A 25447-nucleotide genomic window follows, 5' to 3' on the forward strand; every position below is an offset into this window, starting at 1 on the left:
TACAAATTACAAATTCCATATGATTTTTGTCTTCTTCATTCCAGTCAAAGGGTAAATACTATACTTGAAGCGTCATTGCCGTCAGAGTTGCAGGAGGGACTGCTCTCAGAGGACACGATGTTGATGGGTTCTGCTACAGAGCAACAAGAGACTGTGTGGCTAACATAAGGAGAGGACAGGGTTAACATAAAGGGCATAAAAAGAAAAATCTTACATGAAGAAATTTGTTTATTGTAACATACAGCACAACTTGACTACTGCATTTAACCCACCATGGATGCACCATGAGCAGAACAGCGCCAGGGGAGCAGTTAGGGGTTCACTGTCTTGCTCAACAAAACTAACCCCTTGTGCTGCACCACCCCTTGATAACTTTAACCAAAATAGGTGGTGGTAACCTTGGCTGATAAAGATATAATAGTTATCCCAGGAGGAAATTTGGAAATAAAAATGACCTCTAAAGAGCCTCAGTGGGCACGGAGCAGTGGCTCCCTGAGCCAGTCCCAAGCCAAGAAAGCAGTATGGCTTCATGCCTCGAAAGAGTACTACAGATGCAGTATTTTCTTTGAGAATGCTAATAGAGAAGCACAGAGAAGGCCAGAGGACGGGCTGGCAGATGAGGTAGATAGACAGGAATCTCCATGGACCATGATATTTGCAGTTGACATTGTGATCTGTAGTGAGAGCAAAGAACAGGTTGAGGACAATCTAGATAGGTGATGTATGCACTGGAAAGGAGAGGAATGAAAGTTAGTTGCAGCAAGACAGAGTATATGTGTGTAAAGGAGAGGGGTGAAAGAGAAAGGTTCAAGCAGGTTGGAATGGGTGTAGAAAAGTGTCAGGGGTACTATGCGATAGAAGACTATCGGCCAGAATGAAAGGAAAGGTGTACAAGACAGTGGTGAGACCAGCGATGATGTATGGACTAGAAACAGTTCCAATGACGAAAAGACAGGAGGCAGAGCAACTGGTTGCAGAGATGAAGATGCTTGGATTCTCTTTGAGAGTGACCAGGATGGATAGGATCAAGAATTAGTCAATCAGAGGAACAGTACATGGTAGATGTTTTGGAGAGAAGGTCAGAGTAGCCAGACTGAGATGTACAGAGGAGTCATGTACAGAGGAGTGATAGTGAATATATTGGTAAACGGATGCTGGAACTGGAGCTGCCAGGCAAGAGGTCTCGAAGAAGATCAAAGAGAAGATTTATGGACTCAATTAGAGAGGATATGAAGGTAGTTCGTGTGAGAGTGGAGGATACAGAGTATAGGGTTAGATGGAGAAAGTTGATTTGCTGTGGCGACCCCTGAAGGGAAAAGCCGAAAGGAGAAGAAGAAGAGGACTAATAGATTGCATTAAGATTATATTTACAATCACCTCAAAAATATGAACAAAAATTACTTAACAGTATTGGGCCATTTTTACACAATATTACTTTATTCTCTGCAAGTGTATTATGTCTATATGCAAATCATACCACTAATAATCCATATCAGTTGTATGTGAAGACAAAAACCACACAACACACTGACCTGATGGGAAGCAAAAAGGGGAAAATACATAAAACAGAACAAATCCCATAACCAAAAAGAGAACAATTTTACACCATACAGCTCATGCAAACAGTTCTTCGCGATCACATGGGCGAACCTATTCACACATTTCACTGTTGAAAGTGCTTTCTGTGGTGAGAGAAAGGGCCTTTTTAAAGACTGTGAGGTACCCAGTTCATGAAATGGACATAACCTCAGCATTCTATGGAGTTCAATAGTAAGTTGCTGAGTATGAGGTTTGCTATGGGGGAGGGGGGCATATGATCATGTATAAAAGGAAAGGGTTAACCAGGTAGGAATTAATGGAGTACAGGAGCAGCATTTCTCCACTGGACATGAGCAACACTGGCCTGAACATGAGGGGCAAGGTACTTTAGAAAAAAATGTTTCTAATCAGAAATAAAAGTTAAGACCACATCCATCCAGTCAACATCACAACGCTTTGTTTCATTCCTAGATCATCTTCTACGAGGACAGGAACTTCCAGGGCCGCTCCTATGAGTGTGTCAGTGACTGCTCTGACATGACCTCCGTCCTGAGCAGGTGCTTGTCCTGCAGGGTGGAGAGTGGCTGCTTCATGGTTTACGAGCATCCCAACTTCATGGGAAACCAGGTTTTCATGAGGAGGGGCGAGTACGGCGACCACATGAGCATGACCGGGATGAGGGACTGTATCAGATCCTGCCGCATGATCCCCATGGTAACGGCTTGATGGAAATTTGTTATTCATCACACCCATATTTGATTTCATCTGCATTACTATAAACTGCTTCATTGTTTACAGCACAAGGGCCAGTTCAGGATGAGGATCTACGAGAAGGAAAACTTTAGTGGTCAGATGAGCGAGCTCATGGAGGACGTTGACAACATCATGGAGCGTTTCCGCATGAATGAGTGCATGTCATGCCAGGTGATGGAAGGCCACTGGCTGCTGTACGAGCAGTCCCATTTCAGAGGCAAGATGCTCTACCTGAGGCCCGGCGAGTACAGGAGCTTCAGGGAGCTGGGTGTCAGTACCATCAGGTACATGAGCATGAGGCGTATCGTGGACTCTTGCTTGTGATCGTTCACTAAAATGTAAATTGAATTTGTGACTTCCAATAAATAAAATGAAAAACAAGCACAATTTTGTCTTTGATACATATGTTATATCTAAATTATGTAAAATACTACTTTCAAGGCTGTGAAACATAAAATTAATATTGATAATATTGGTGCCTGTGTGTGTGTGTATGTGCTGATACATGGTGTGGATTCATGGGGTGGTCCTATTCCATCATAGAGACTGTTTTCATCTTCCTCCTCCTAGACAACCACTCCATTACACAAGGGACTCAAATAAGGGATTAATTTCTCTTAGTTTGCAAAGTTTCCTCCTGTCCAGTAGCTTATGTCCTGCAGGCCCCTGGCCATTGATGTATGGGTAAGAAGTGGGCAAGTCATTCGGAATTAAATCAAAAACAGTACTTGAATACCAATAACCTGCACTGGACACTTCCATTACCTGTGCCCGTTGTCAGTTTCAGGCAATTTCATCATAACATGTTAAGAGGGAGAATGAGGAGGACTAGAGGTTTCCTTTCCAGTGTATTTTTTGTATTTATTCAGTGATACTATATACGGGTGAGAAGTGAACATGATAAAATTAAATATAACAAAATATAGCAACAAAAACCAGCCACCATCCCCAACTTTCTTAATGGACTTTTCTATTAAGAAAAACCTGATGACTAGCAAAGAGATGATGGACAACAGAGACTTAAGTAACCTTACTACAGCAAGTCCTGATGATGAACCTTGAGCAATAGGTTGCCATCGACTAACACCAGGGGAGCAGTTAGGGGTTCTGTGTCTTGCTCAAAAACACTGGCTACCGTTATCTGAGTGTAACAATGAACCCACCGCATTATTTAAATTTTCTCACTCTCTGTCTTCTGCCATGCTTCTGCTTACTGCACAGAGGCTATAGTTCAGAAAAAAATGAATAAATGGGCTGTTGGAAGCAGGAGGGTGATCAGCACAGGTCAGTTCAGTGTTAGAGTCTTGACCTTCTCTGACCAACGGCAAACAGGCAATTCTGGCTGCATTAGCCAACAGAGGGCAGTACAGTGAGTCCTGACTGTGCTTGAGCATGCACAAGCATGGCATCCTCCCAGGTAACATGGTACTAATACCTCATAGCCCTAGAGAAGTGGGGCTCCACCAAGAACATTGTCAGCTTCCACCCAAATTGTATTTCAGTTGTCAATGCTTTTTGGTAATGTCCAGTTCATACAAAGAGTGTATCTCAATCAGTAGCAAGAAGGTGAGTGTTGCACTGTGGGGGAAACTTCAAATACTCCACAGTGCCACCTTTTATTCAAGGGTACTCAGGGGATGTCTATCCGACTATAAACTAACTAGAACAGCTATCAAAACCCCAGTGACAACTTAGTGTTTTGCCAAAGTCATTCCATTAAGTAAAAAGTGGAATTCCTTCCAAAGAATGAAGAACCTTTTCTCCTACTGAGTGGCATTTAATCCATTATCAAACAATTATCCTGCACTCAGTGTCACAGGGGTGCAGAAATCTATCCCAGCAGTCATTGGGGGAGAGGCGGGATTCACCCTGGACCGGTCACCAGTCGATTGCAGGTCCATGTACAGAGAAAACCCAGCATTCGTTCTCATTCACACAGTTAAGCAATTTTTCAAATTTATTTCAATTAATCTTATGGGTTGATGTTTTTGGACTGTGTGAGCAGGGCAGAGAAAACCTCACAAGAAGCCTACAAAGAAAGGCCCCCATTGAAATCAAACCAGGGTCTATTGTGAGGTGGAAGCGCTAACCACTGCGTCACCCACCGTCAATTAACTTCATATATTCCTCACTGTCACCTATGCTCTGGTTCTTCTAGCAGAGATCAGCAATACTGACATGAATGTATTGTTTCCTCTTATGCAAGTTACTTTAAGTTGGAAAAAAATGCTCATTATAAATTAATCAAAATTATAAGGTGAAGTAATGTATTCTTCTGTCTTCATACACTACTTAATTTTTCCTTTTTAATAGAAGCCAGTTCAGGAGGTTTACTTGGGGATATCAAAGCTTGTGAAATTAGAATACTGTTGGTTTTCTGTAACTGCTAAAGCACAAATAATGGGGAAAAAAATGGTGCATTTCTACCTACCAAAACTGGTTGACATTGGAGATGTTTTGTGAGATCGATGGCAGTCCTGTGCCTCTTTTTGGATCATTCTGGATAGTAACAGAAAAAACTCGAGGCTCTCCCCACTCTGTTGGGCTTTGATGTACTTTTACAGTTTTCATTTGCTTTTGTTTGGATATGACAAAAGTAAAACAAGCAAATTCAGTGAAAAGCTCTTTCAGAAATTATTTTTCATGTATCGAGAAGTACTCTTGTGACTGGACCATGTTATGAAATGTTACTCCCAATCCCTTCAGGTTTTAGACCTAAGGTGTGAAATGGGTTATGAATTGAAGAGAATTATCGCTATATACAGAGTAAAAGGTTTTTGTGTGACCTGAACAAAAGTGGAAAAATTACAAAGTCTTCAAGGGCCCAGTCATGTGATTATGGCAGACTACCACAGGCCTCTACAGTACTCATGTTGCTGGGTCAGGGGTTTTCACAAAGGGGGCCCATTGACTCTGTACAGTTTGCTCAGGTATAAAAGCAAGGGTTAAATCAGTCAGGACAACAGTGCAGCACTGGCAGTTGCAACAGCAGTAGCTGTTCAAATTATGACCACAACTGAAAAGACCATGGGGAAGGTACACATTAAACAATTCTACCTGAGAAAACAGAAGAAGAAAAAAAATTATTATGCAAAAAAATAACACATGTGGTGTAACATTCATGGTCCAGTTTGGTCCAAGGCGATTCATGAATGCATCTATTTTTTTCCAGATCATCTTCTATGAGGAAAGAAACTTCCAGGGCCGCTCTTTTGAGTGCATGAGTGACTGCCCTGACATGTCCACCTATCTGAGTAGGTGCCTGTCCTGCAGGGTGGAGAGCGGCTGCTTCATGATCTATGACCGTCCCAACTTCATCGGTCACCAGTGTTTCATGAGGAGGGGCGAGTACGCCGACTGCATGAGCATGATGGGAATGAGCAGTGGCATCAGATCTTGCCGTATGATCCCTATGGTAGGTATCAGTTTGGCATCTTTAATATAAAGTAAAAGACTAAGGGATTCACCAATGTTGAATTTTCAACCAAACAGCACAGAGGTCAATTCAGGATCAAGATCTTCGAGAGGGAGAACTTCAGCGGTCAGATGAATGAGCTGATTGACGACTGTGAGAACATCATGGAGCACTTCCGCATGTCTGAATGCCAGTCCTGCCAGGTGATGGAAGGTCACTGGCTGCTTTACGAGCAGCCCAACTTCAGGGGCAAGATGATGTACCTGAGGCCTGGCGAGTACAGGAGCTTCAGGGAGCTGGGCCTGAGCAGCACCAGGTTCATGAGCATGAGGCGTATCATCGACATGTGCTTGTGAAATTATTTTGTAAATAAAAAAAAACAATGATATGATGAAACATTAAAATTTTGCTTGTGACGTTCTTCTTATCTTTGCATTAAAAAAAAAGCAACATCCATCAATGCATCTTCGGCCCCTTATCCTGCACTCAGGGTCACAGGGAATGCTGGAGCCTATCTCAGCTGTCATCGGGCAAGAGGCGAGGTACACGCTGGTCTGGTCACCTGTCAATCGCAGGGCCACATATACAGACACAGTCATTCACTCACCCATTCTGGGCAACTTTTCCCAACTTGTTCCAATTAACCTGCTGCATGTTTTTGGACTGTGGGAGGAAACCAGAGAACCCATAAGAAACCCACTCAGGCAAGGGGAGAACATGCAAACTCCACACAGTAAAGGTCCCCTTGTCAGAATCAAACCAGGTTTCCTTCATGCTGTGAGGCCAAAGCACTGACCACTGCGTCTCTGTGTCACCCAAAAGCATTACTAGTGAAATAGAATTATTCAGTGTTTTGTATAAGGTGCAATGGAAAAAAATATATACAACAAAAGACAAATCAATTTTCAAAAACAAGTAACATCAATTTTCTTCATAATTGTCCCTTGATACATGAATTACAAAAACTGTATACTCACAGCTTTCATGATATTATTTTTGATTATCGATTATTGATTATAGGATTGATTATTGGATCAAACACGGTATGCTTAGATGTCCCACCAAAAATGTCAAGTTGGCTTTTTTTTTAATGTTTTAAAATTCAGATCATGATTCAAAAATGCATCAAATCTTGGATTTCAGCAGCCTCATGTAATATTTTTGTAGCAGAGGGGTAAATCTTGGCACTTGTAATTGATGGAGGAATGAAAAAAATAAATGTGATATCTGACCCTAGATAAAACAAGTGTTTATTCCTCCTGTATATATGGCATCACTTACACTACATATGTAATGGTTTGCAAGTGCTGTTCTTGTGGATGCAACAAGGAAGAGAATTGAACAGTAATTTATACTAATAAACAACAATTATTTACAGTCCTATTATCATAGGTGTACTGATCTTACTGATCTTAGCAATAAGACAAGCTTATTAAGTAAAGACAAGTCAAAATATGCAGTATAAACATCACCCATCGTGGATTTTTTCAATTTTATTCAACTATCTATAGTTCTCAATGAATTCAATATAGAGGAGAATAAAAAGATTACATTTTCACTGTACATTTTATCCTCATTTTAACCAGTCACAGGTATTTATGATGTGAAAATATCATTGAAATAAATGCCGTATTTGGAAAAATGTTCTATTTTCTACTTCATATAATTAATTCAATCAACCACGAATCGATCCAATTACAGGATACTGATTTCAAATTGAGATCAAAATTATTTGTTGTCTTATTTCATTTGTGTAACAAAATATGTCTTGCAACATTCTACTTTTCTCTCTTTTAGCATGATGTGATGAATTTCAATCCCCATTCTTAAAACCTCATTCATTTAAATTTGCACTGAATAAAGTATTTCAACCTCCCAATGCAATAACTACAAAACAGATAAAATTCAAGCGTTCCAAGAGAAATGAATTATTTAAAATAAAATTGGAGCTAGCCAACAAATGCAGAACAAGGTCCATACTCAGTATTCTTGGTTCTGTGAAAAAGTGTATAATTTTCCAAAGTCATCATACCCCATTTGAACAACAGGAAAAACATGAAATGCGATGAGAATACTGAAATCTCTAAAAGTCAATCATACAAAGCCATGGAACAATCAGTTTACGACTACAATGATAGAGCTTATTCATGAAAATAAGCTATACCCGCATATAAATATTACATTCCTTGAAATAATTATCTGAAGATGTGCATTTGAGAAAATGTATTCTCATCATGACAGGAATGAACATTTTGATAGTTCTGTCATACCATATAAAGTGATAAAAGGGTAAATGTTGGATGAGGCCATGTAATCTAGAATGATAGAGCCTGTGAGAGGATACATAATAACTTTTTCCCATCAGCATTCACAAACAGAGGGACTAACCTTGCATGCTGCTAACTCATCACTTCCATACAATGGTGCTGTCGATTGTTTGCATGTCCCGTTAGGTATAAAATAGGCCTAAATCTGGCATAGGATCACTATAGCATCACTCAATACATCAGCCAACATGCACGGCAAGGTAGGCATTTCATTTTGATTTGATTTTCACAGTTAATTCTTTACCTAAGTCAATTGTTTGTGCTAGTGTATTTCATGACTTAATACATTCTGTTTATTTTCTTTAAATAGATAATCAATGATAGCGATAATTGATTATTTTATTTATTTCTCATTATCAATGATTGTCAAGTAAGGCTGATGAATTGATTTCTAGATCATCTTCTACGAGGACAAGAACTTCCAGGGTCGCTCCTATGAGTCTAGCAGCGACTGCGCAGATATGTCCTCCCACCTGAGCAGGTGCCACTCTTGCAAGGTGGAGAGCGGCTGCTTCATGATCTATGACCGTCCAAACTACATGGGTCAGCAGTACTTCCTAAGGAGGGGAGAGTATTGTGATTATCAGCGCATGGTTGGTTTCAGCGACTGCATCAGGTCCTGTAGGATAATCCCAATGGTATGACCTCACTCTGAAATCTTGAAAAACAAGGTGCTATACATCATCATCCGTCAATTCAAAGATCACCCAATTGTATGATTGATTGTACTATCTCTGATCAGCACAAAGGTTCCTTCAGGATAAGGCTGTATGAGCTGGAGAACCTTGGCGGCCAGATGAATGAGCTGATGGAGGACAGTGACAACCTGCAGGAACAACACAGCATGTCCGACTGCCAGTCCTGCCAGGTGCTGGATGGCCACTGGCTGATGTACGAGCAGCCCAACTACAGAGGGAAGATGATCTACCTGAGTCCTGGGGAGTACAGGAGCTTCAGGGAAATTGGATACAATGCAACCAGATTCAGCTCCATCAGACGCATCACCGACTCCTGCTAAATGGAAGAAAAGAAAAATCTATGAAATTAAAGATTTTTACTACTTCTACTTGGCATGAGCATTTTTATAATTCTGGAAATGTATGAAATTTTTTTCCCATGATCAAATTGTGCTCCAGCTGCTATGAAGAGCCTCGTGCGTGACACCGGGAGAAGATAGTTTTTGATTCCACAACTTCAGTCTATAGATGTTGCAAATTAGTATTTTAAAATAGATATGAAATATGTGCATACTTGTTTAAGTGCATGCTTGCATGCATTCATCCATGTGTTAGTTTGGAACATTGTAGCCTATAAAAGCTTATATCCAGTTTGTTAATAGTATTTCCCCATTTTGAAAGCATTGCCAGAAATGTGTGCAAAATAATCCTGTAAGATGAGAGAAGCAGGAGTCAATGATATCAAAATCACACGGAAGTCAAAGCTTTTATTCTGCAACTGGCAGAAAATAAGAGATATGAGCAAAGATAATTTTTTGAAATTCTATTCTAACCTAGAGTGTGAATTCAAGTGGAGATTCCATTTTTCTTTTCATGAATCAATGAATAGACAAGTTACATTGCAGGAGTTGGACTGAAATATTTTGATACTTTCCTCTGAATTCAGAGCTGCCGTGGATAATATTATATTTAAGGGGTCTTGGGACCATCTTGGCATATGTCACATTTTTCACCAAATGAGATATCTCATGACCATTAAATTTATCTTTAATGTGATTTACCAAACCCCAACATTCAGATCATTAATGATATTCATATTACAAAAACTCTCCCAAGTTATACATAAAACCATAAATTTAAATGATCCAATGTGATAGACCCTAAATCTATTGCTGAGGTTTAAATGCCTGCTTTTTGGTGGGCTTCACCTCCAACAGTGCACAGAACCATGAAACTATTGTCAAATATTTTATGATCTAAAAAAAAAAACTGAAATGTAACACTTTGAAAAGAACATAAATCAACCGATATAAGAAGGCCCTCTAAGATAGATTTGAAAATGATAATGTGTGTGGCGCGGTTGTGATCCCGGATATTAATGTTTATTGAAATCCATAACTGATGAACACTGATTAAACTTTAGTATCATGTAATCCATACAATGTATCCTCACAGGATCACATGATTGCATAACATTGTATATATAATGTTATTGCAATTATCTAAAAGTTATGTTCTTAAGATTATTCATACTTCTTAAATGGAATGAGAATTTTTTCCAACCTGTGAAGCACTGCTGATTCTGTGGATTCATTGACATGATACTGGTGGTCATACAGGACGTTCCTTTACTGAAGATGTTTCATCAGCCAGTTGTTAAAGTTTGATGGTTGTTGTAGATTTGTTTTGTATCAATCAGGCTGTATTTTTAATGTCATTAAAGCACCATTGACTAATATATGAATGTTGTTTGGCTTCACAATCAATGTTGAAGGGTTTGTCTGTGTGAGTTTATGTGCTTGCATGCATGTAAGTGTGTCTTCTTTTGCTGAATTTCTAATTTGCTTTAAAAAACAACTGATAATCATTCACACTGTCTTAATGAGACTGGGTGTTGTTTTGAAAAACGGATTCAACTTTTTGTGCCTTTAAATCTTGATGTAAGTCCCAAATATATAAGTGCTTATCATAATGTATGGATAATGCCGATGATAGATGAAGTGTTAGAATAATATGACAGTGAAGTCAACCTGTAACCTTTTTGCAATTGAGAGAGCATGACACATTCTTATGTCGGTCTCCTCACATTATGCACATTCAAATTAACAGCAAACATATCACAACCCCTAATCACAGGCCAAACCAATAAGCATTGAACGTGTTTGAAAATGCCTTGAAGTATGATTTTACTGTGTCACTTCCACTGGGATCTGTCCAAGGTTTCTGCCCCGTAAAGGTGCTTCCTCACCACTACCTTAGTGCTTGTTCATGGAGGACTGTTGGGTTTCTATAAATAACTTTAAGATGTGTGCTCTGCGTGTAAAGATACATGAGGCAACTCATGTCTCTATCTGCTGTAATTTAGCACTGTATAAATAAAATCTGACTTAACTTGACTAAACCTTGTTTGTGACGCAGCCGTGAGTGTAATGGAATGCCTCATAGAACACACTGATACCCTAACCGTACTTTACAACATTGCTCCTAATTCACACAGACACAATTCCTCACTCCAAGGTGTGAGTTTTCATGCTATACCAGTAAGCTACATTTTTTCAGTATATAAGTTACTCTAGAAAAGACACTGCATATGTAGATTGGCAGCCACACTTTCACTCGTGAGATAACTGGCAGTTTAAGGAATCTGCAACACACAGAAGGCCGTGTGTATGTTTTTGTTTTATGGGTGGGAAAACATACAACCTCTCACAGGGACACACACACACAAGGACACTGTGAAAACAATACTAGTCACATGCTGTGCGACTGGTAACACCTGGGTTTGTGGGCTGTGTCTTATTCAGATCATTTAATTTCAAGCAGTGACATCCTTCTGATATAGACACAAAAAAATAAGACATTTCCCTCACACAGGAGGACCGGTGTGTGCAGATTGACATATTCATATTCATATATATTGCTGTACAATTCATAATTAACAGAAAACAGCAATACTTTGTTCAGTGATGCTCCACTGTTATTAGCTCAGTTATCAGCTCAGATGTGGCCTTGGTTCATTTGTATTAATCATTGTTTGTTCAAAGAATCATGGATAATGTTGGCTTAAGTATGCACTCATTTTTTCCCCTGAAATAATGTCAGGTCTGTTCTGCATGACTTTTGAAAGGATGAGATTTATGGATATATATGGATATACAGTATAATTTATAGATATGCCCAAAAAGGGTTTGCATGTTAAAAACATGTTCCCTCTTGTTTGTCAGCAAAGACAATGCAGAGAATACAGAGTGGGGCCTCTTCTAACAAATGCAACCACCGCAAATCACAATCTGTTAAAAGTCTCTTTGAATTGAACTGGGCCCCGGGGCCTCTGCTCCATGTTGCTCTGTCAGGAATTTGAACAATGGGATCATGCATCCTGTGGGTACGAGAGTCAGGTATAAAAGCAACAGACCTGGACATTGAGGAAACTGGGCAGTCTTTTTTGATGAAAACACATCTACCTGTAGCCATGACCATGGGAAAGGTGTGTATGAGTTCATTTATACAAATTTACTTTGGTTTTCTATTGCTTTTATATAACTGTAGGGTCATCTTTGCAATGCCTTTTTTTTAGATCATCTTCTATGAGGACAGGAACTTCCAGGGTCGCTCCTATGAGACCAGCAGTGACTGTCCTGACATGTCCTCCTATCTGAGCAGGTGCCACTCCTGCAGGGTGGAGAGTGGCTGCTTCATGGTCTACGATCGCAACAACTACATGGGAAACCAATTTTTTGTCAGGAGGGGAGAGTACTCTGACTACCAGCGCATGGGAATGAGTGATTGCATCAGGTCTTGCCGCATGATCCCCATGGTAATTCACTGTGATATTTCAAGCTTAAATTATCTCTTGACGAAATTGGAAGAATTGACATGCATTTTGAAAGGGGGATATCAATGACTTATATTTCTGAACTTAAATGTACAGCACAGAGGTCAGTTCAGGATGAGAATCTACGAGAGGGAGAACTTCGGTGGTCAGATGAATGAGCTGATGGACGACTGTGAGAACATGTTGGACCGCTACCGCATGCCCGAATGCATGTCCTGCAATGTGATGGACGGCCACTGGCTGCTGTACGAGCAGCCCCAGTACAGAGGCAGGATGTTGTATCTGAGGCCCGGCGAGTACAGGAGCTTCAGGGAGCTGGGCATGAGTGGCACCAGGTTCATGAGCATGAGGCGTATCATGGATTCCTGTTATTGAAGCATCAGTGAATGGAAGCCAAAATTTAAATAAAATCTTGCCATTCCCTTTTAGTTGACGTCCTGTCTTATTTCACGTACATGGAAGAATTCTTTGATGCACCTACGCTGCCCTACAGGGACTGACTGAAATACCAGCAGGAAAAAAATATATATTTTAACTGGTGCATAAGATAAGCTTTGTTACATGAGAAATAATCAGTACTTTTATTGGATTACACAAAGGTAGTACATAAATGGGTAACTATGTCATCTTGAAAAATAAAGAAACAGAGATCTGTGATGGGGATTCAAATGGAGCAAGCAGTTGTTTTCACAAATATAAGGGTTTGTTTATGAACAGAAAAATGGAAATGAAAAAACATGGTGTGAATCACATTTGTGAAACAAAGGCTTGTAGATTAATTGTGCATTACCTCAAAGTACCGAAGCCAGATTGGGAAACAGTTGCAAATCACAATATTCTAATCACATAATGAGACAGCAGCAGAAATTATTTTCACGATGATAGGAAGTTCACAAGCTGATATTTCCTGTAAACAACAGGTACAGCCTTTACGCATAACAACAAAGCCAAAAACCCAATTGCAATTTAAGAATCATGCCGCCTGAGGAATTGACCAAAAAACTGTCAGGTTATTAAAAGCAGGTTACACCAAAGCATATGCAAATAAGATTCACTTTCAGTTCAATAGTCAGACACACTTGGAGGCGTTAGGTGAAAAAGGACACAGTGACTATTTGAACATGCATTCAAAGGTCCAACACAACACTGACAGGATTTGTTGAAACAGCCTGGCAATACATTAATTCAGCTTAATTCCAATGAACAGGTGAATCACAGGGTGCATTCAGTCTTTTAAAGGTAACTCATAATCTGCTCAGGCACACTAAACATCAAATAAAAACAAATCACCTATATATATTCTTGTCAAAATCTTCTTGTCTTGGCAACTGGGCTTGAAGTGTCATTCATTGGAACAAAAGAGCAACTTAGTGAGATTACCCATATTGGAATATGAAATGGTAAAGCTAAACAAGGAGTGAAACCTGCTTTTCTAATTCTGTCATGCATTTCATCTGAACCTCTTCAATGGCAAAGCTGGGAATTGCAGCGACAGTCTGCACACGTAAGTGCTTGACCAATTAACAAAGAGACAAAGATCTTATTCTGTTTGCTGCTCCTGCCTGCAAACACAGGCTGTGCCTGCTGTTTTCTTTACCACGCACTTTGCTTCAGAATAATTGTATCATCGGATGTAAATAGAGTGAAAGGATGAAGGGCCCTATTTCAGTCAAACGACTTCAAGTTCATAATATGACAGACAACAACTCAATCCAAATAGGCCATCATTAGGTTAAACTCTGCATTTTGATAGTTAATAAAAACGTAATCTTACGTGTGTTGTCTTTTGTTCCATTTGTCAGGGGTCATCTGAATTAAAATATCTTCAGTTGTCTGTCAAATACATGAAGAGCATTTGTGGGTGAAAAGAGGTGAAGGTATGCATTAACTTGGGCTGGAAGAGGTGGGGAAAAGGGTTGGGGGTAAATTGTGATAAAGAGTACAGTGGCATTTAGGAAAAGACAGGGAGCAAAGCTTGAGCCAGCAGAGATGAAGATGTTAAGATTCTCTTTGGGAGTGACGAGGATGGATAGGATCAGACTGAAATGGTTTGGACATGTACACAAGAGGGATTGTGAATATATTTGTTGCAGGGTTCTCAGGTTTGAACTGAGACAGAGGGACTTGAGGAAGACCAAAGAGATGATTTATGGATGGAATGAAAGAGGTCATGAAGTTAGAGAAGATGATACAGAGAATAGGGTCTGTGGCAACCCCTGAAGGGAGCAGCCTAATGGAAATAAGATGTCTCTGTATTTACTACTTTTTGCTGCATGAAAAAATGTATAAGCATTGAAAGCCGAGTTTCGATTATTTGATATAAATTAATGAATAAACAATAATATTTCAATTTTGAAAAGTAATGCAGCCTCAGGGCAGCACTGGCCCGTGTCTCTCCAAGCCTGCCTTGGGGGGGCACGGAGCAGTGTCTCCCTGTGCTGATCCCAGGCCCGAATAAATGCAGAGGGTTGCGTCAGGAAGGGCATCCGGCGTAAAACTTTTGCCAAAACCAAACATGCAAGTCAACCAAAACTATACGATACCGGATCGGTCGCAGACCGGGTTAACAACGACTGCTATTGGTACTGATGACCCACAGGGTACCAATGGAAATTGGGCTACTGTGGGTCGAAGAACAAGAACAAGAAGAGGAAGAGTGCGTGTTGGGAAGCAGAGAGAGAGGTGGAAAGGAATGAGCCTGGGACTGAAAGTAGGGACTTTGAATATTGGGACTATGACAGGAAAAGGTAGAGAGTTGGTCGACATGATGCAGAGAAGGAAGGTGGATATACTGTGTGTCCGGGAGACCAGGTGGAAAGGTACTAAGGCTAGAAGCTTAGGAGCAGGCTTTAAGTTGTACTATTATGGTACTGACAAGAAGAGAAATGGAGTTGGAGTTATCTTGAAGGAGGAGTTTGTTAAGAACGTCCTAGAGGTGAAAAGAATGTCAGATAGACTTATGAGTCTGAATTGGAAATTGAAGGTGTGATGCTCAATGTTGTTAGTGGCTATGCCCCGCAGGTGGGATGTGAATCTGAAGAGAAGGAGAAGTTCTGGAATGGGTTTGATGAAGTGATGCAGAATATTCCCAGAAATGAGAGACTGGTAATTGGTGCAGACTTCAATGGACATTTTGGTGAAGGCAATAGAGGGAATGAAGAGCGATGGGCAGATTTGGTATCCAGGATAGGAATGCAGAGGGACAGATGGTGGTAGATTTTGCAAAAAGGATGAAAATGGCTGTAGTGTACACCTATTTCCTCTTATAAGAGTGGAGGCAGGAGCACTCAGGTAGACTACATCTTGTATCGACAAGGTAACCTGAAAGAGATCAGTGACTGCAAAGTAGTTGCAGGTGAGAGTGTAGCCAGACAGCATAGGATGCTGGTTTGTAGGATGACTCTTGTGGCAAGGAAGATCAAGAGGACAAAGGCAGAGCAGAGGACAAAGTGGTGGAAGCTGAAAAGTGAAGAGTGTTGTATGGCTTTCAGGGAGGAGTTGAGAAAGGGTCTGGGTGGTCAGGGTGAGCTTCCAGATGATTGGACAACTACAGCTAGTGTTATCAGGGAGACAGGTAGAAGAGTACTTGGTGTGTCATCTGGAAGGAAAGTAGATAAGGAGACTTGGTGGTGGAATGAGGAAGTGCAGGAGTATATACAGAGAAAGCAGTTGGCGAAGAAGAAGTGGGATAATGAGAGGACTGAAGAGAACAGACAGGAGTTCAGGGAGATGCGGAGAAAGGTAAAAATAGAGGTAGCAAAGGCAAAACAAAGGGCGTACGATGACTTGTATGCTCAGTTGGACTGTAAGGAGGGAGAGAATGATCTAAACAGTTTGGCGAAACAGAGAGATAATGATGGAAAGGATGAACAACAGGTCCGGGTGATTAGGGATAGAGAGGGAAATGTATTGACAGATGCTAGAAGAGTTATGGGAAGATGGAAAGAGTACTTTGAAGAGCTGATGAATGTGGAAAATGAAAGAGAGGCAAGGGTAGAAGAGGGGACCACAAAGTAGCACAAATTAGTAAAAGGGAAGTGAGGAAGGCATTGAAGAGGATGAAGAGTGGAAAAGCAGTTGGTCATGGTAATATACCTGTGGAGGTGTGGGTTAGAAGAAGATGCCTGAAGAATGGAGACAAAGTGCGATGGTGCCTATTTTTAAGAATAAAGGGAATGTGCAGAATTGTGGCAACTATAGAGGGATAAAGTTGATGAGCCATACAATGAAGTTATGGGAAAGAGCAGTGGAAACTAGACTGAGAGCCGAAGTCAGCATTTGTGAACAGCAGTGTGGCTTCATGCCTCGAGAGAGTACTACAGATGCAGTATTTGCGTTGAGAATGCTAATAGAAAAGTACAGAGAAGGCCAGAGGGAGCTGCATTGCGTTTTTGTAGACCTAGAAAAAGCATATGACAGGGTGCCAAGAGAGGAGCTCTGGTATTGTATGAGGAACTCTGGAGTGGCAGAGAAGTATGTTAGACTGGTGCAGGACATGTATGCTAGTTGTGAGGTGGTGGTGCGGTGTGCTGTAGGGGTAACAGAGAAGATCAAGGTGGAGGTGGGACTCCATCAGGGATAAGCTCTGAGTTCCTTCTTGTTTGCAATGGTGATAGACAGGCTGACAGATGAAGTTATGTAGGAATTTCCATGGACCATGATGTTTGCAGATGACATTGTAATCTGTAGTGAGAGCAGACAACAGGTAGAGGAAAACCTAGAGAGGTGGAGGTATGCTCTGGAAAGGAGAGGAATGAAAGTTAGTCGCAGCAAGACAGAGTATATGTGTGTGAATGAGGGGAACTCGGGTGGAACGGTGAGGCTACAGGGAGTGGAGATCAAGAAGCTGGAGGATTTCAGGTACTTAGGGTCAACAGTCCAGAGCAACGGAGAGTGTGGAAAAGAGGTGAAGAGCCCAAGCAGGTTGGAATGGGTGGAGAAAAGTGTCAGGGGTACTATGTGATAGAAGACTATCAGCCAGAATAAAAGGAAAGGTGTACAAGACAGTGGTGAGACCAGCGATGATGTATGGACTAGAAACCGTTACAATGACCAATAGGCAGCAGGCAGAACTAGAGGTTGCAGAGATGAAGATGTTAAGGTTCTCTTTGGGAGTGACCAGGATGGATAGGATCAGAAATGAGGCTATCAGAGGTACAGCACATGTTAGATGTTTTGGAGAGAAGGTCAGAGAAGCCAGACTGAGATGGTTCGGTCATGTACAGCGGAGGGATAGAGAATATATTGGTAGACGGATGCTGGAATTGAAGCTGCCAGGCAAGAGGTCTCGAGGAAGACCAAAGAAAAGATTTATGGACTCAGTTAGAGAGGATATGAAGGTAGTTGGTGTGAGAGAAGAGGATACAGAGAATAGGGTTAGATGGAGAAAGTTGACTCGCTGTGGCGACCCCTGAAGGGAAAAGCCGAAAGAAGAAGAAGATTTCAATTTTAAAAAGTTAAATGAACACCCAAAATGTTGAGTCCAACTGAGATTTTAAGAACAGATAAGACAAAGCTGCTGTATCTCTCACCTTAATATGAAAAGTGTTCATGGGGAGACAAAGTAATTATTTCTGCAGCTTGTGGTATTAAATAAGTCACAGTCACAAGAAACCAAAGGCAGATCCACAGGAGAAGAAAGAAGACCAGAAATATGATGCACATGTTATATCAAAACAATAAGCGCTTGCATCATAATATAGTCTTTCAATCTATTTGATTTCTGTGCCGTTATATATGCAAAAGCGGGCTGCATGCACTTTACGTTGTTGTACTTTTGTGGAGTGATACCATATATTGGTAGACGGATGCTGGAATTGGAGCTGAAGATTTATTAACGTCATACGAGAAGGGAAAAGCCGAAAGAAGAAGAAGAAGAAGAGGAAGATGAAGAAGAAGGAGAAGAAGAAGAAGAAGAAGAAGAAGAAGAAGAAGAAGAAGAAGAAGAAGAAGAAGAAGAAGAAGAAGAAGAAGAAGAAGAAGAGGAAGAAGAAGAAGAGGGATGCGTATTTGTGAAGCGGATAACAACTCTCTTTTCAGATAATGCTCACCACAACCGACGTCCATTTCCCAAATTCCAAAACTAGGCTCTTTAAGCACCTCTGTGACCAGTGTTAAACCCTTCTGGATTGTGTGCATTGTTTGTTTTAGCAGCTATTGTACACACGATTATACATACTATTGTCTTGAAATTTGTATCACCGAACCTTCTCTTTATAGCAAGAGGGATGTGATTGTGTTTGTAATTGTAATTGGATTTCCTAATTGTCCCCAGGGGACAAATAGAGATTTTTGAATTTGAATTTTGGCAGCTACTGTGGTTACTTTTTCACGTTAGTGCACTCCTTAAATGCATTGAAGGCAGCTGTATAATTTCCAACATCGCTGTTACTTTGCCCAAGTTGTTTTGGGATGAATAGTAGATTTGTGAATGTCTTAATTTGTTGAAATATACATTAAAGGTCAAGCTCTGCTGTAAACAATAAGTTTGAATACAAAATAAAAATTATAATCTCTAATATTTTTTCGAATGTAATTAAACCTTCATCAAAGTTTGCATTAAAGATGTGTATAAATGCCTTGAGTCAATCAATGCCATAATTTTTACATCACCATTATTCAACATGCTACAGGACCTGCTTTTAATAATGAGAATTTTTCCTTTACTTATGACTCGTGGGGAAATTGATTCTCTGCAATTAACCCATCATGGATGAACCATGAGCAGCGTCTTGCTTGAAAACACTTCAACGAGCCAGGAATCGAACGAAGAATGTCCGATTACAAAGACAATTGCTCTACCTCCTGCGCCACGCCACCCCTTTTGTGGCGATGAATTCATAAATAAGCCATTCAAATAAAGGAAAGGACAATTGTGATTATGAATTAAACATTTTATTTATTTCTTTAATTCAGATACAGAATTCTAGCACATGTCGGTGATACGCCTCATGCTCATGAACCTGGTGCCACTCATGCCCAGCTCCCTGAAGCTCCTGTATTCGCCAGGCCTCAGGTACATCATCTTGCCCCTGAAGTGGGGCTGCTCATACAGCAGCCAGTTGCCGTCAAGCACGTTGCAGGACAGGCATTCGGACATACGGAAACGGTCCATGATGTTGTCAACATCCTCCACAAGATCGTTGGACTGACCGCTGAGGTTCTCCCTTTCATAGATCCTCATTCTGAATGGCCCTCTGTGCTGTAACACAAATGACAAATGTGAGAATGGCAGCGACTCACAATTTGAAATCAGGTCTGTGAGAGTCAGACGAGATCTCTTACTGTGGGGATCAGCCTGCAGGACCTGATGGAGTCAAACATCATCCCAATGCTCATCAGGCGCTGAATGTCATGGTACTCGCCCCTCCTCAGAAAGATCTGGTTTCCGATGAAGTTTGGGCGCTCATAGATCATGAAGCAGCCGTTCTCAACCCTGCAGGACAGGCACCTGCTCAGGTAGGAGGACAGCTCAGGGCAGTCACTCATGCACTCATAAGAGCGCCCCTGGAGGTTCCTCTCCTCGTAAAGAATGATCTGAAATGGCCAAGAGACATTCAACAACATTTGAAAGTTTGGTTAACTCCTGTAGAAAACCTGCAACTGGAAAAAAGTTAAAATTGAATTAAGAATTAATAAAAGTCCCTTTACCTTCCCCATGATGATGGTTTGGGTTGTTCTCAGTTGAAGGTTCAACTTGCTCTGCCTGCTCCATGATCCTGCGGCCTGTTTTATGCCAAACCCCAGGGGCCATGATGTGTTGTTATGCAAATTTGCCAGGGTGTTGAATCAGCAGTATGACTTTTGCTGAACGGGGGCCTATAAATGTGTAACAATGGATTTCCATCCATATGTTTCTGGCAGGGGTCATCAACATTGTCCCACCGCTTAAGCTTTGTGTGTATTTCATTGTCAGTCAGAAGGTTCTCCACATATGGTCTGCTTAGCGCTGATGGAGAGTGTGTGACATCGTACTCTGAGATAAGAGACTGGAAATACATTTTTTACCACTTCCAGGTCAGATTTTTTCTTTTGACTGTTGGTCAGCATTTACTGTCACCGCATTAGATATCTAATAAGCATCAATCTGCAAATGAACACTTACTGGTTTTACACACTGCAAGTGATCATACAATACATGGCAACTGAATAATGCATCTTAAAGGGTTGCATTTCATGTATACATTTCCTGTGTAGTGAATCTTAAATCTCCATTCTAAAATCTGAATCCAAAATAGGGAAATAGGTAAAAAAAAATTGTTGCATTGTATTCTATATATGTTGTATTTGTTGTATATACATATACAGAACCCTGAAATGCTCTTTGTATTGAGGAGACGTTCACAGCTGTTATTGCTCATAAGTGCCTACAATAGGAAGCAATCTATATAGTGACATGACAAATTCATCAAGATAGTTGTGTTTCACTATGTAATCTTGAAAGAGCAATTCACCAGAATGGTGAATACAAGGTCAATAAGTTCAACTGTGAGGGGAGGTAATTATTATATCAATGCCTGACTTATTTTGTCAAATTTGACTTACATCTGTCAGTATAATCTTGTATAATTAAAAACAGGTTTAAAAACAGGATTGGGGGACTTGTCCATGAGGCGGATGGTACATGTCCTGAAAATGCTCATCAAGGGTCCTTCTGTTCAGTGCATGTGTACAATATGAGATACAAGAAGTCAGTTACACTGTCGTTTTTCAGACCTGAAGACACCGGTGATCATCACACTTAATCTTCCAGCTAACGCGCATGGAAGTGGAAAAGCACATAATTTTTTTCTCTATTCCATAGTATATGTATTGTACTCACAATTTTTTTTGTACATTTTCAGTTTCAGCTTTGACATAATGCAGTCGTAATAATGCAGACTGTATCAATGAGGAAGACATGGTTTCTATGTATTCTCTAACTGAGTATTTGGCAGAATTTGGGCCATGATTTAATTATATCATCAAGCAAGAGTTGACAGGAAATTTATTTATGGGAATTTGATTTGACGAGAGGCTTAATATGAGGTATGATGTGATATTAACAAAGTATGCTTTCAATCTTATCATTTTGAAAATATAATGGGCAGTTTAAATACTGAAATGTATTGATTTACTGATCAAGAAGTGTGGAGACTGATGCAAATACTGAGATTTTAAAGATTTATAGCCTAAAGGATGTAGCAGTCAAATAAGACCCAAAACAAATAGTTTTACAGTAGTTTCCCCCTTGATGGGTACTTTATTTTCATACAAATATATACCATTGAAAATGACTGCATTTTTTGAGGCTGTTAATTCCAGTAACTTCCTGCGGTTATGGGGTACATACAAAAAAAAGTGTTAATGAGAACACCATCACAAAAGAGGTTAAAAATTCAACATCTTTAATAAACAGTGTGTTTGATATTTACAGCAAAGTTTCATTTGATGGCTAAAATTCAGTGACTCTTCTAAAGGAGCCAACAATGGCACAGGTGGCGCACCAGTCGCGGTACCTCCTGTACTCCCCAGCTCTCAGAAAGTACTGTCTGCCTCTGAAGTTAGGGTATTCGTAGAAGATCCAGTAGCCATTCATAACATTACAAGAGTAGACATGGCGGTGATGGAAACGGTCAGACACACAAGGACAGTCATCCATGAACTCCATCATGTGGCCACTGAAATCGGGCTTCTCGTAGATGCGCAATCTGTAGGAGCCCCGGTACTGAGAGATTGATGGCATCACATGTTGTGGAAAAGGAGCACACAATAAGGTAAATAATCAAGAGCTGCTATCAATGCCAAAAGTCACACCAAGATATAGAATCCTGACCGCACCAAAACCGCAAAGTCTTTTTTGCCTACTTGAATGATCTTTTCTTTTACTTACCACTGGAATCATCCTGCATGAGCGGATACAGCTACTGAAACCCATCCATCTCTGGTAATCCGGATACTCCCCCCTCCTCATGAAGTACTGGTGGCCCATGAAGTTGGGTCGCTCGTAGATCATGAAGCAGCCGCTCTCCACCCTGATGGAGTTGCAGCGGCTAAAGTACGAGTGCAGGTCTGTGCAGTCATTGCTGCACTCATAGCTCCGACCTTGGAAATTCTTGTCCTCGTAAAAGATAATCTAGTGGAAAGTTATTAGTTTTCACACATGGAGAAATCCCACACCAAAAAGACCTTGTTGCATTGGCATTTTAATCTTAGCAGAGGAATAACAGTACCTACCTTACCCATGGTCTCTGTTGGAGAGATTCCCTATGTTTTCAGGGCTTTTTATAGTACCTCTTGACAAACAAAGTATTGTTATTCAAATTCTCTCATAGTTATAATTGAAGGCTACTGGCACATGTTTACCTTTTTGTTGGACCACAACATTGGGTGAGAAATATAGATTTGTATTTGAGAAAAGGGATAAATAATTAACTGGTTTGGTGTTTTGACACGGATGGACAAAGGAAAAGACTAGTATGGTATCCACACATCCTGTGGACAATGGCAACAGAACAATATGGAACAGCCCTTTCGCATTAAATATGTTGCGTAACAGAGCAGGAAACCATTCACGCTCCTGACTGCTCTCTACCTGAGCAACCTCACAGTATGTATGTAAGAGTGAGCTGCACTGGGGGTTCGTGTGCTACGTCTGTGAGCATTGAGGAATTTATAACAGTTGGCCCAGCATACAGTGTATAATGCCAGTAAAAAAAACTCCTTGTTCATTTATTAAGGTCCAGCATTTTATTTTTCATTTGTCTTACCAGACCAGCTGTCCCTCCACATATCAAACCATATTTGACTTTTTCTAGCCCTGAACCATGAGAATACATTATCATTTCCTTTCTTTTCCTTTTTTTGCCTTGAAATAGAAGACAGTATTAATTTCAGGAAACTGACATTTGATGATGTATGCATGTTGGTCAGCTATTGATGGACCTCCAAAACTGCCAAGTGCATGAAGCTGATCTATTCATAGCAACAACTAATAATTATGACACATTACAATATTTCAGTTCCATTTTGATACAATACAAAAATTAAAAAATAATACAATTAATGATTATAATCAATGGCATGTTAATTGGCTCAGTGTAAGGTGAGATTGGCTTCTGTTCAAAAGAAACAACATAGTGGATGATTGAATCAAACAATTGATGTTTAAATGTAATCAGGCAGATGATACAATTCAATATCTACTTTATTATATTTCAAAAGTGAAGACATTAGGATTCGTTGAAATTGTTAGACCAAATACATACATTCATTCTGCTTTTTTATTTGGTTGTTTTATGTTTTCTGATATATTTTCTCCCTAAATTCTTGAAATAACATTACATATCCGTAAGCAAGGAGCGCATAATATTTGTTGGTGTAGTTGCAAATACGTGACGATTTATATTGCTGTGCATCACTCCTCGACTGACTTTCAGTCTCTCAAATTATTTTCCTTTGTAAACTTTGTACTATTACAGTCATACAAATGATTATATGTTGATATCATTCCAATATGGGCAGTTTGTTATGTCATAACCAGCAGAATGGTTCATCTTTTATTTGATTTTTTTTCCATGCGGAATGATTTGGATTTTGGTAACTTCCTCTAAAATGTGGCTTTTTTTCTGTTTCACTGACCAGGCTCCATTGCTGCAGTCTGCATGTGTGCGTTAAAAGTATTCCTATGGATTTAGTAACCAGCTAATCCCACCAGGGGCCCAAACCGGGGGAGGCCCACAACGGCATTGTTTTTGTTTTTTCTGAGCCTGGAGATTAAACTGCAAACTACCCTGTAGCCGCTACTGCCAGACAATACAGAATTATAGCTAAGGAAAAACACCCCAAAATATGGATCGATATTAATGAACATGAATCAGAGATGCATACGGACTAAAATATTGATGTTTTATTTAGGAGTTCAATGGTAAAACAGACATTAAAACAAAGGGGGGGGGGGGGTGCACTTAGAGGACATAATTTTAGTTGAAGTCGGTGATTCTTCTCAGGGAGCCTACTCTCGGGCTGGTGGCACCCCAGTCGCTGTATCTCCTGTACTCCCCAGGCCTCAGGTAGTGCACCCTGCCCTTGTAGTTGGGCTGATCGTAGAGCAACCAGTGGCCATCAATCACGTTGCAGGAGTTGAAGTCCGAAACGCTGAGGCGGTCCTGGACGTTGGGGCAGTCGTCCTCCAGCTCACACATGTGGCCTGACATGTCGGAGCACTGGTAAAGCCTCATCTTGTAGGACCCTTGATGCTGAATTTACAAAGATTAAAAAAATAAAGTCCCATTATTCTTTCTCAAGGCATCCTTTCCACCTTTCCACCTTTCCACCTTTCTCTGTATTTTTCTTTCTGGTCATGCTTTTGATAAAACAAAGATAGCCAACCAAAAATAAACAAACAGCTTATAGCCTTTTGTCAAGGGAGAGAAAAAGAAAGCAACACCAAAATGTGATAACACATGACAATTTTAAATTCTTGTGGCACTACCTGGGGAATCATGCGACAGGACCTGATGCAGTCACTAATGCCAATCACACGTTCATTGTCAGAATACTCCCCCCTGCCCAAGTAGTACTGGTTTCCCATGTAGTTTGGCTTCTCATACACCATGAAGCAGCCGCTCTCCACCTTGATGGAGTTGCACCTGTTGAAGAAGGAGTGAAGGTCGGCACAGTCACTGCTGCGCTCGTGAGAGCGGCCCTGGAAGTTTCTGTCCTCAAAAAATATGATCTGCAAAACAAATCATGGCACACACAACAACACAGTTTGGTTTAGCACAGCACTCCAAGTGTTCCACACATCATCTAAATACATTTTTTTAGGAAAAACAAAAAAGAAAGCCTTTAAATGGCACTACCTTCCCCATGTTGCAATCAGGCCGTTTTGGTAGTCAGTGCTGTCTCTGCGCCAAGCAGC

At 40.5% G+C, this 25447-nt stretch overlaps 7 protein-coding genes across 7 annotated transcripts; 4 read left to right on the top strand and 3 right to left on the bottom strand.

The window, feature by feature from the left end:
* Positions 1–1800: 1800 nt before the first annotated feature.
* On the top strand, positions 1801–2673 carry LOC147234440 (gamma-crystallin M3-like). The gene is made up of 3 exons (XM_086144793.1): positions 1801–1921; positions 2011–2253; positions 2338–2673. Exons 1-3 carry the CDS (start codon positions 1856–1858, stop codon positions 2614–2616), a joined length of 588 nt encoding a protein of 195 aa, XP_086000919.1. The 5' UTR covers positions 1801–1855; the 3' UTR covers positions 2617–2673.
* Positions 2674–5247: 2574 nt separating this feature from the next.
* LOC147234441 (gamma-crystallin M3-like) lies at positions 5248–6111 on the top strand. Its single transcript, XM_086144797.1, has 3 exons — positions 5248–5328; positions 5465–5707; positions 5785–6111. Exons 1-3 carry the CDS (start codon positions 5299–5301, stop codon positions 6061–6063), a joined length of 552 nt encoding a protein of 183 aa, XP_086000923.1. The 5' UTR covers positions 5248–5298; the 3' UTR covers positions 6064–6111.
* A 2038-nt stretch (positions 6112–8149) lies between these two features.
* LOC147234442 (gamma-crystallin M3-like) lies at positions 8150–9100 on the top strand. The gene is made up of 3 exons (XM_086144795.1): positions 8150–8234; positions 8430–8672; positions 8777–9100. The coding sequence occupies exons 1-3, from the start codon at positions 8223–8225 to the stop codon at positions 9050–9052; spliced, it is 531 nt and encodes a 176-aa protein (XP_086000921.1). The 5' UTR covers positions 8150–8222; the 3' UTR covers positions 9053–9100.
* Positions 9101–12081: 2981 nt separating this feature from the next.
* Positions 12082–12974, top strand: LOC147234443 (gamma-crystallin M3-like). The gene is made up of 3 exons (XM_086144829.1): positions 12082–12198; positions 12289–12528; positions 12643–12974. Exons 1-3 carry the CDS (start codon positions 12160–12162, stop codon positions 12919–12921), a joined length of 558 nt encoding a protein of 185 aa, XP_086000955.1. The 5' UTR covers positions 12082–12159; the 3' UTR covers positions 12922–12974.
* Positions 12975–19424: 6450 nt separating this feature from the next.
* LOC147234444 (gamma-crystallin M1-like) lies at positions 19425–20264 on the bottom strand. The gene is made up of 3 exons (XM_086144832.1): positions 20197–20264; positions 19831–20082; positions 19425–19747 (listed from the first exon to the last, which is right to left on the bottom strand). Exons 1-3 carry the CDS (start codon positions 20203–20205, stop codon positions 19472–19474), a joined length of 537 nt encoding a protein of 178 aa, XP_086000958.1. The 5' UTR covers positions 20206–20264; the 3' UTR covers positions 19425–19471.
* Positions 20265–21915: 1651 nt separating this feature from the next.
* Positions 21916–22839, bottom strand: LOC147234445 (gamma-crystallin M2-like). Its single transcript, XM_086144799.1, has 3 exons — positions 22762–22839; positions 22418–22660; positions 21916–22252 (listed from the first exon to the last, which is right to left on the bottom strand). Exons 1-3 carry the CDS (start codon positions 22768–22770, stop codon positions 21980–21982), a joined length of 525 nt encoding a protein of 174 aa, XP_086000925.1. The 5' UTR covers positions 22771–22839; the 3' UTR covers positions 21916–21979.
* A 1579-nt stretch (positions 22840–24418) lies between these two features.
* On the bottom strand, positions 24419–25447 carry LOC147234446 (gamma-crystallin M2-like). The gene is made up of 3 exons (XM_086144798.1): positions 25389–25447; positions 25019–25261; positions 24419–24782 (listed from the first exon to the last, which is right to left on the bottom strand). Exons 1-3 carry the CDS (start codon positions 25395–25397, stop codon positions 24507–24509), a joined length of 528 nt encoding a protein of 175 aa, XP_086000924.1. The 5' UTR covers positions 25398–25447; the 3' UTR covers positions 24419–24506.

The sequence above is a fragment of the Fistularia commersonii genome, chromosome 4 (assembly GCF_037954325.1).
Source record: "Fistularia commersonii isolate RoL2024-O1a breed Wild chromosome 4, RoL_Fcom_v1.0, whole genome shotgun sequence".
In the NCBI taxonomy this organism is placed as follows: Eukaryota; Metazoa; Chordata; class Actinopteri; order Syngnathiformes; family Fistulariidae; genus Fistularia; species Fistularia commersonii.

Excerpts from the sequence above, each read along its gene's own strand:
- LOC147234440 (XM_086144793.1), top strand. The coding sequence starts at position 1,856 with ATGGAGTACAGGAGCAGCATTTCTCCACTGGACATGAGCAACACTGGC. Across the intron at positions 1,922-2,010 it reads GCCTGAACATGAGGGGCAAG|ATCATCTTCTACGAGGACAG; the intron begins GTACTTTAGAAA and ends TTTCATTCCTAG. Across the intron at positions 2,254-2,337 it reads CCTGCCGCATGATCCCCATG|CACAAGGGCCAGTTCAGGAT; the intron begins GTAACGGCTTGA and ends CATTGTTTACAG.
- LOC147234441 (XM_086144797.1), top strand. The coding sequence starts at position 5,299 with ATGACCACAACTGAAAAGACCATGGGGAAG. Across the intron at positions 5,329-5,464 it reads CTGAAAAGACCATGGGGAAG|ATCATCTTCTATGAGGAAAG; the intron begins GTACACATTAAA and ends ATTTTTTTCCAG. Across the intron at positions 5,708-5,784 it reads CTTGCCGTATGATCCCTATG|CACAGAGGTCAATTCAGGAT; the intron begins GTAGGTATCAGT and ends TCAACCAAACAG.
- LOC147234442 (XM_086144795.1), top strand. Across the intron at positions 8,673-8,776 it reads CCTGTAGGATAATCCCAATG|CACAAAGGTTCCTTCAGGAT; the intron begins GTATGACCTCAC and ends ATCTCTGATCAG.
- LOC147234443 (XM_086144829.1), top strand. The coding sequence starts at position 12,160 with ATGAAAACACATCTACCTGTAGCCATGACCATGGGAAAG. Across the intron at positions 12,199-12,288 it reads TAGCCATGACCATGGGAAAG|ATCATCTTCTATGAGGACAG; the intron begins GTGTGTATGAGT and ends CCTTTTTTTTAG. Across the intron at positions 12,529-12,642 it reads CTTGCCGCATGATCCCCATG|CACAGAGGTCAGTTCAGGAT; the intron begins GTAATTCACTGT and ends TTAAATGTACAG.
- LOC147234444 (XM_086144832.1), bottom strand. Across the intron at positions 19,748-19,830 it reads CCTGCAGGCTGATCCCCACA|CACAGAGGGCCATTCAGAAT; the intron begins GTAAGAGATCTC and ends TTTGTGTTACAG.
- LOC147234445 (XM_086144799.1), bottom strand. Across the intron at positions 22,253-22,417 it reads CATGCAGGATGATTCCAGTG|TACCGGGGCTCCTACAGATT; the intron begins GTAAGTAAAAGA and ends TCAATCTCTCAG.
- LOC147234446 (XM_086144798.1), bottom strand. Across the intron at positions 24,783-25,018 it reads CCTGTCGCATGATTCCCCAG|CATCAAGGGTCCTACAAGAT; the intron begins GTAGTGCCACAA and ends TTGTAAATTCAG.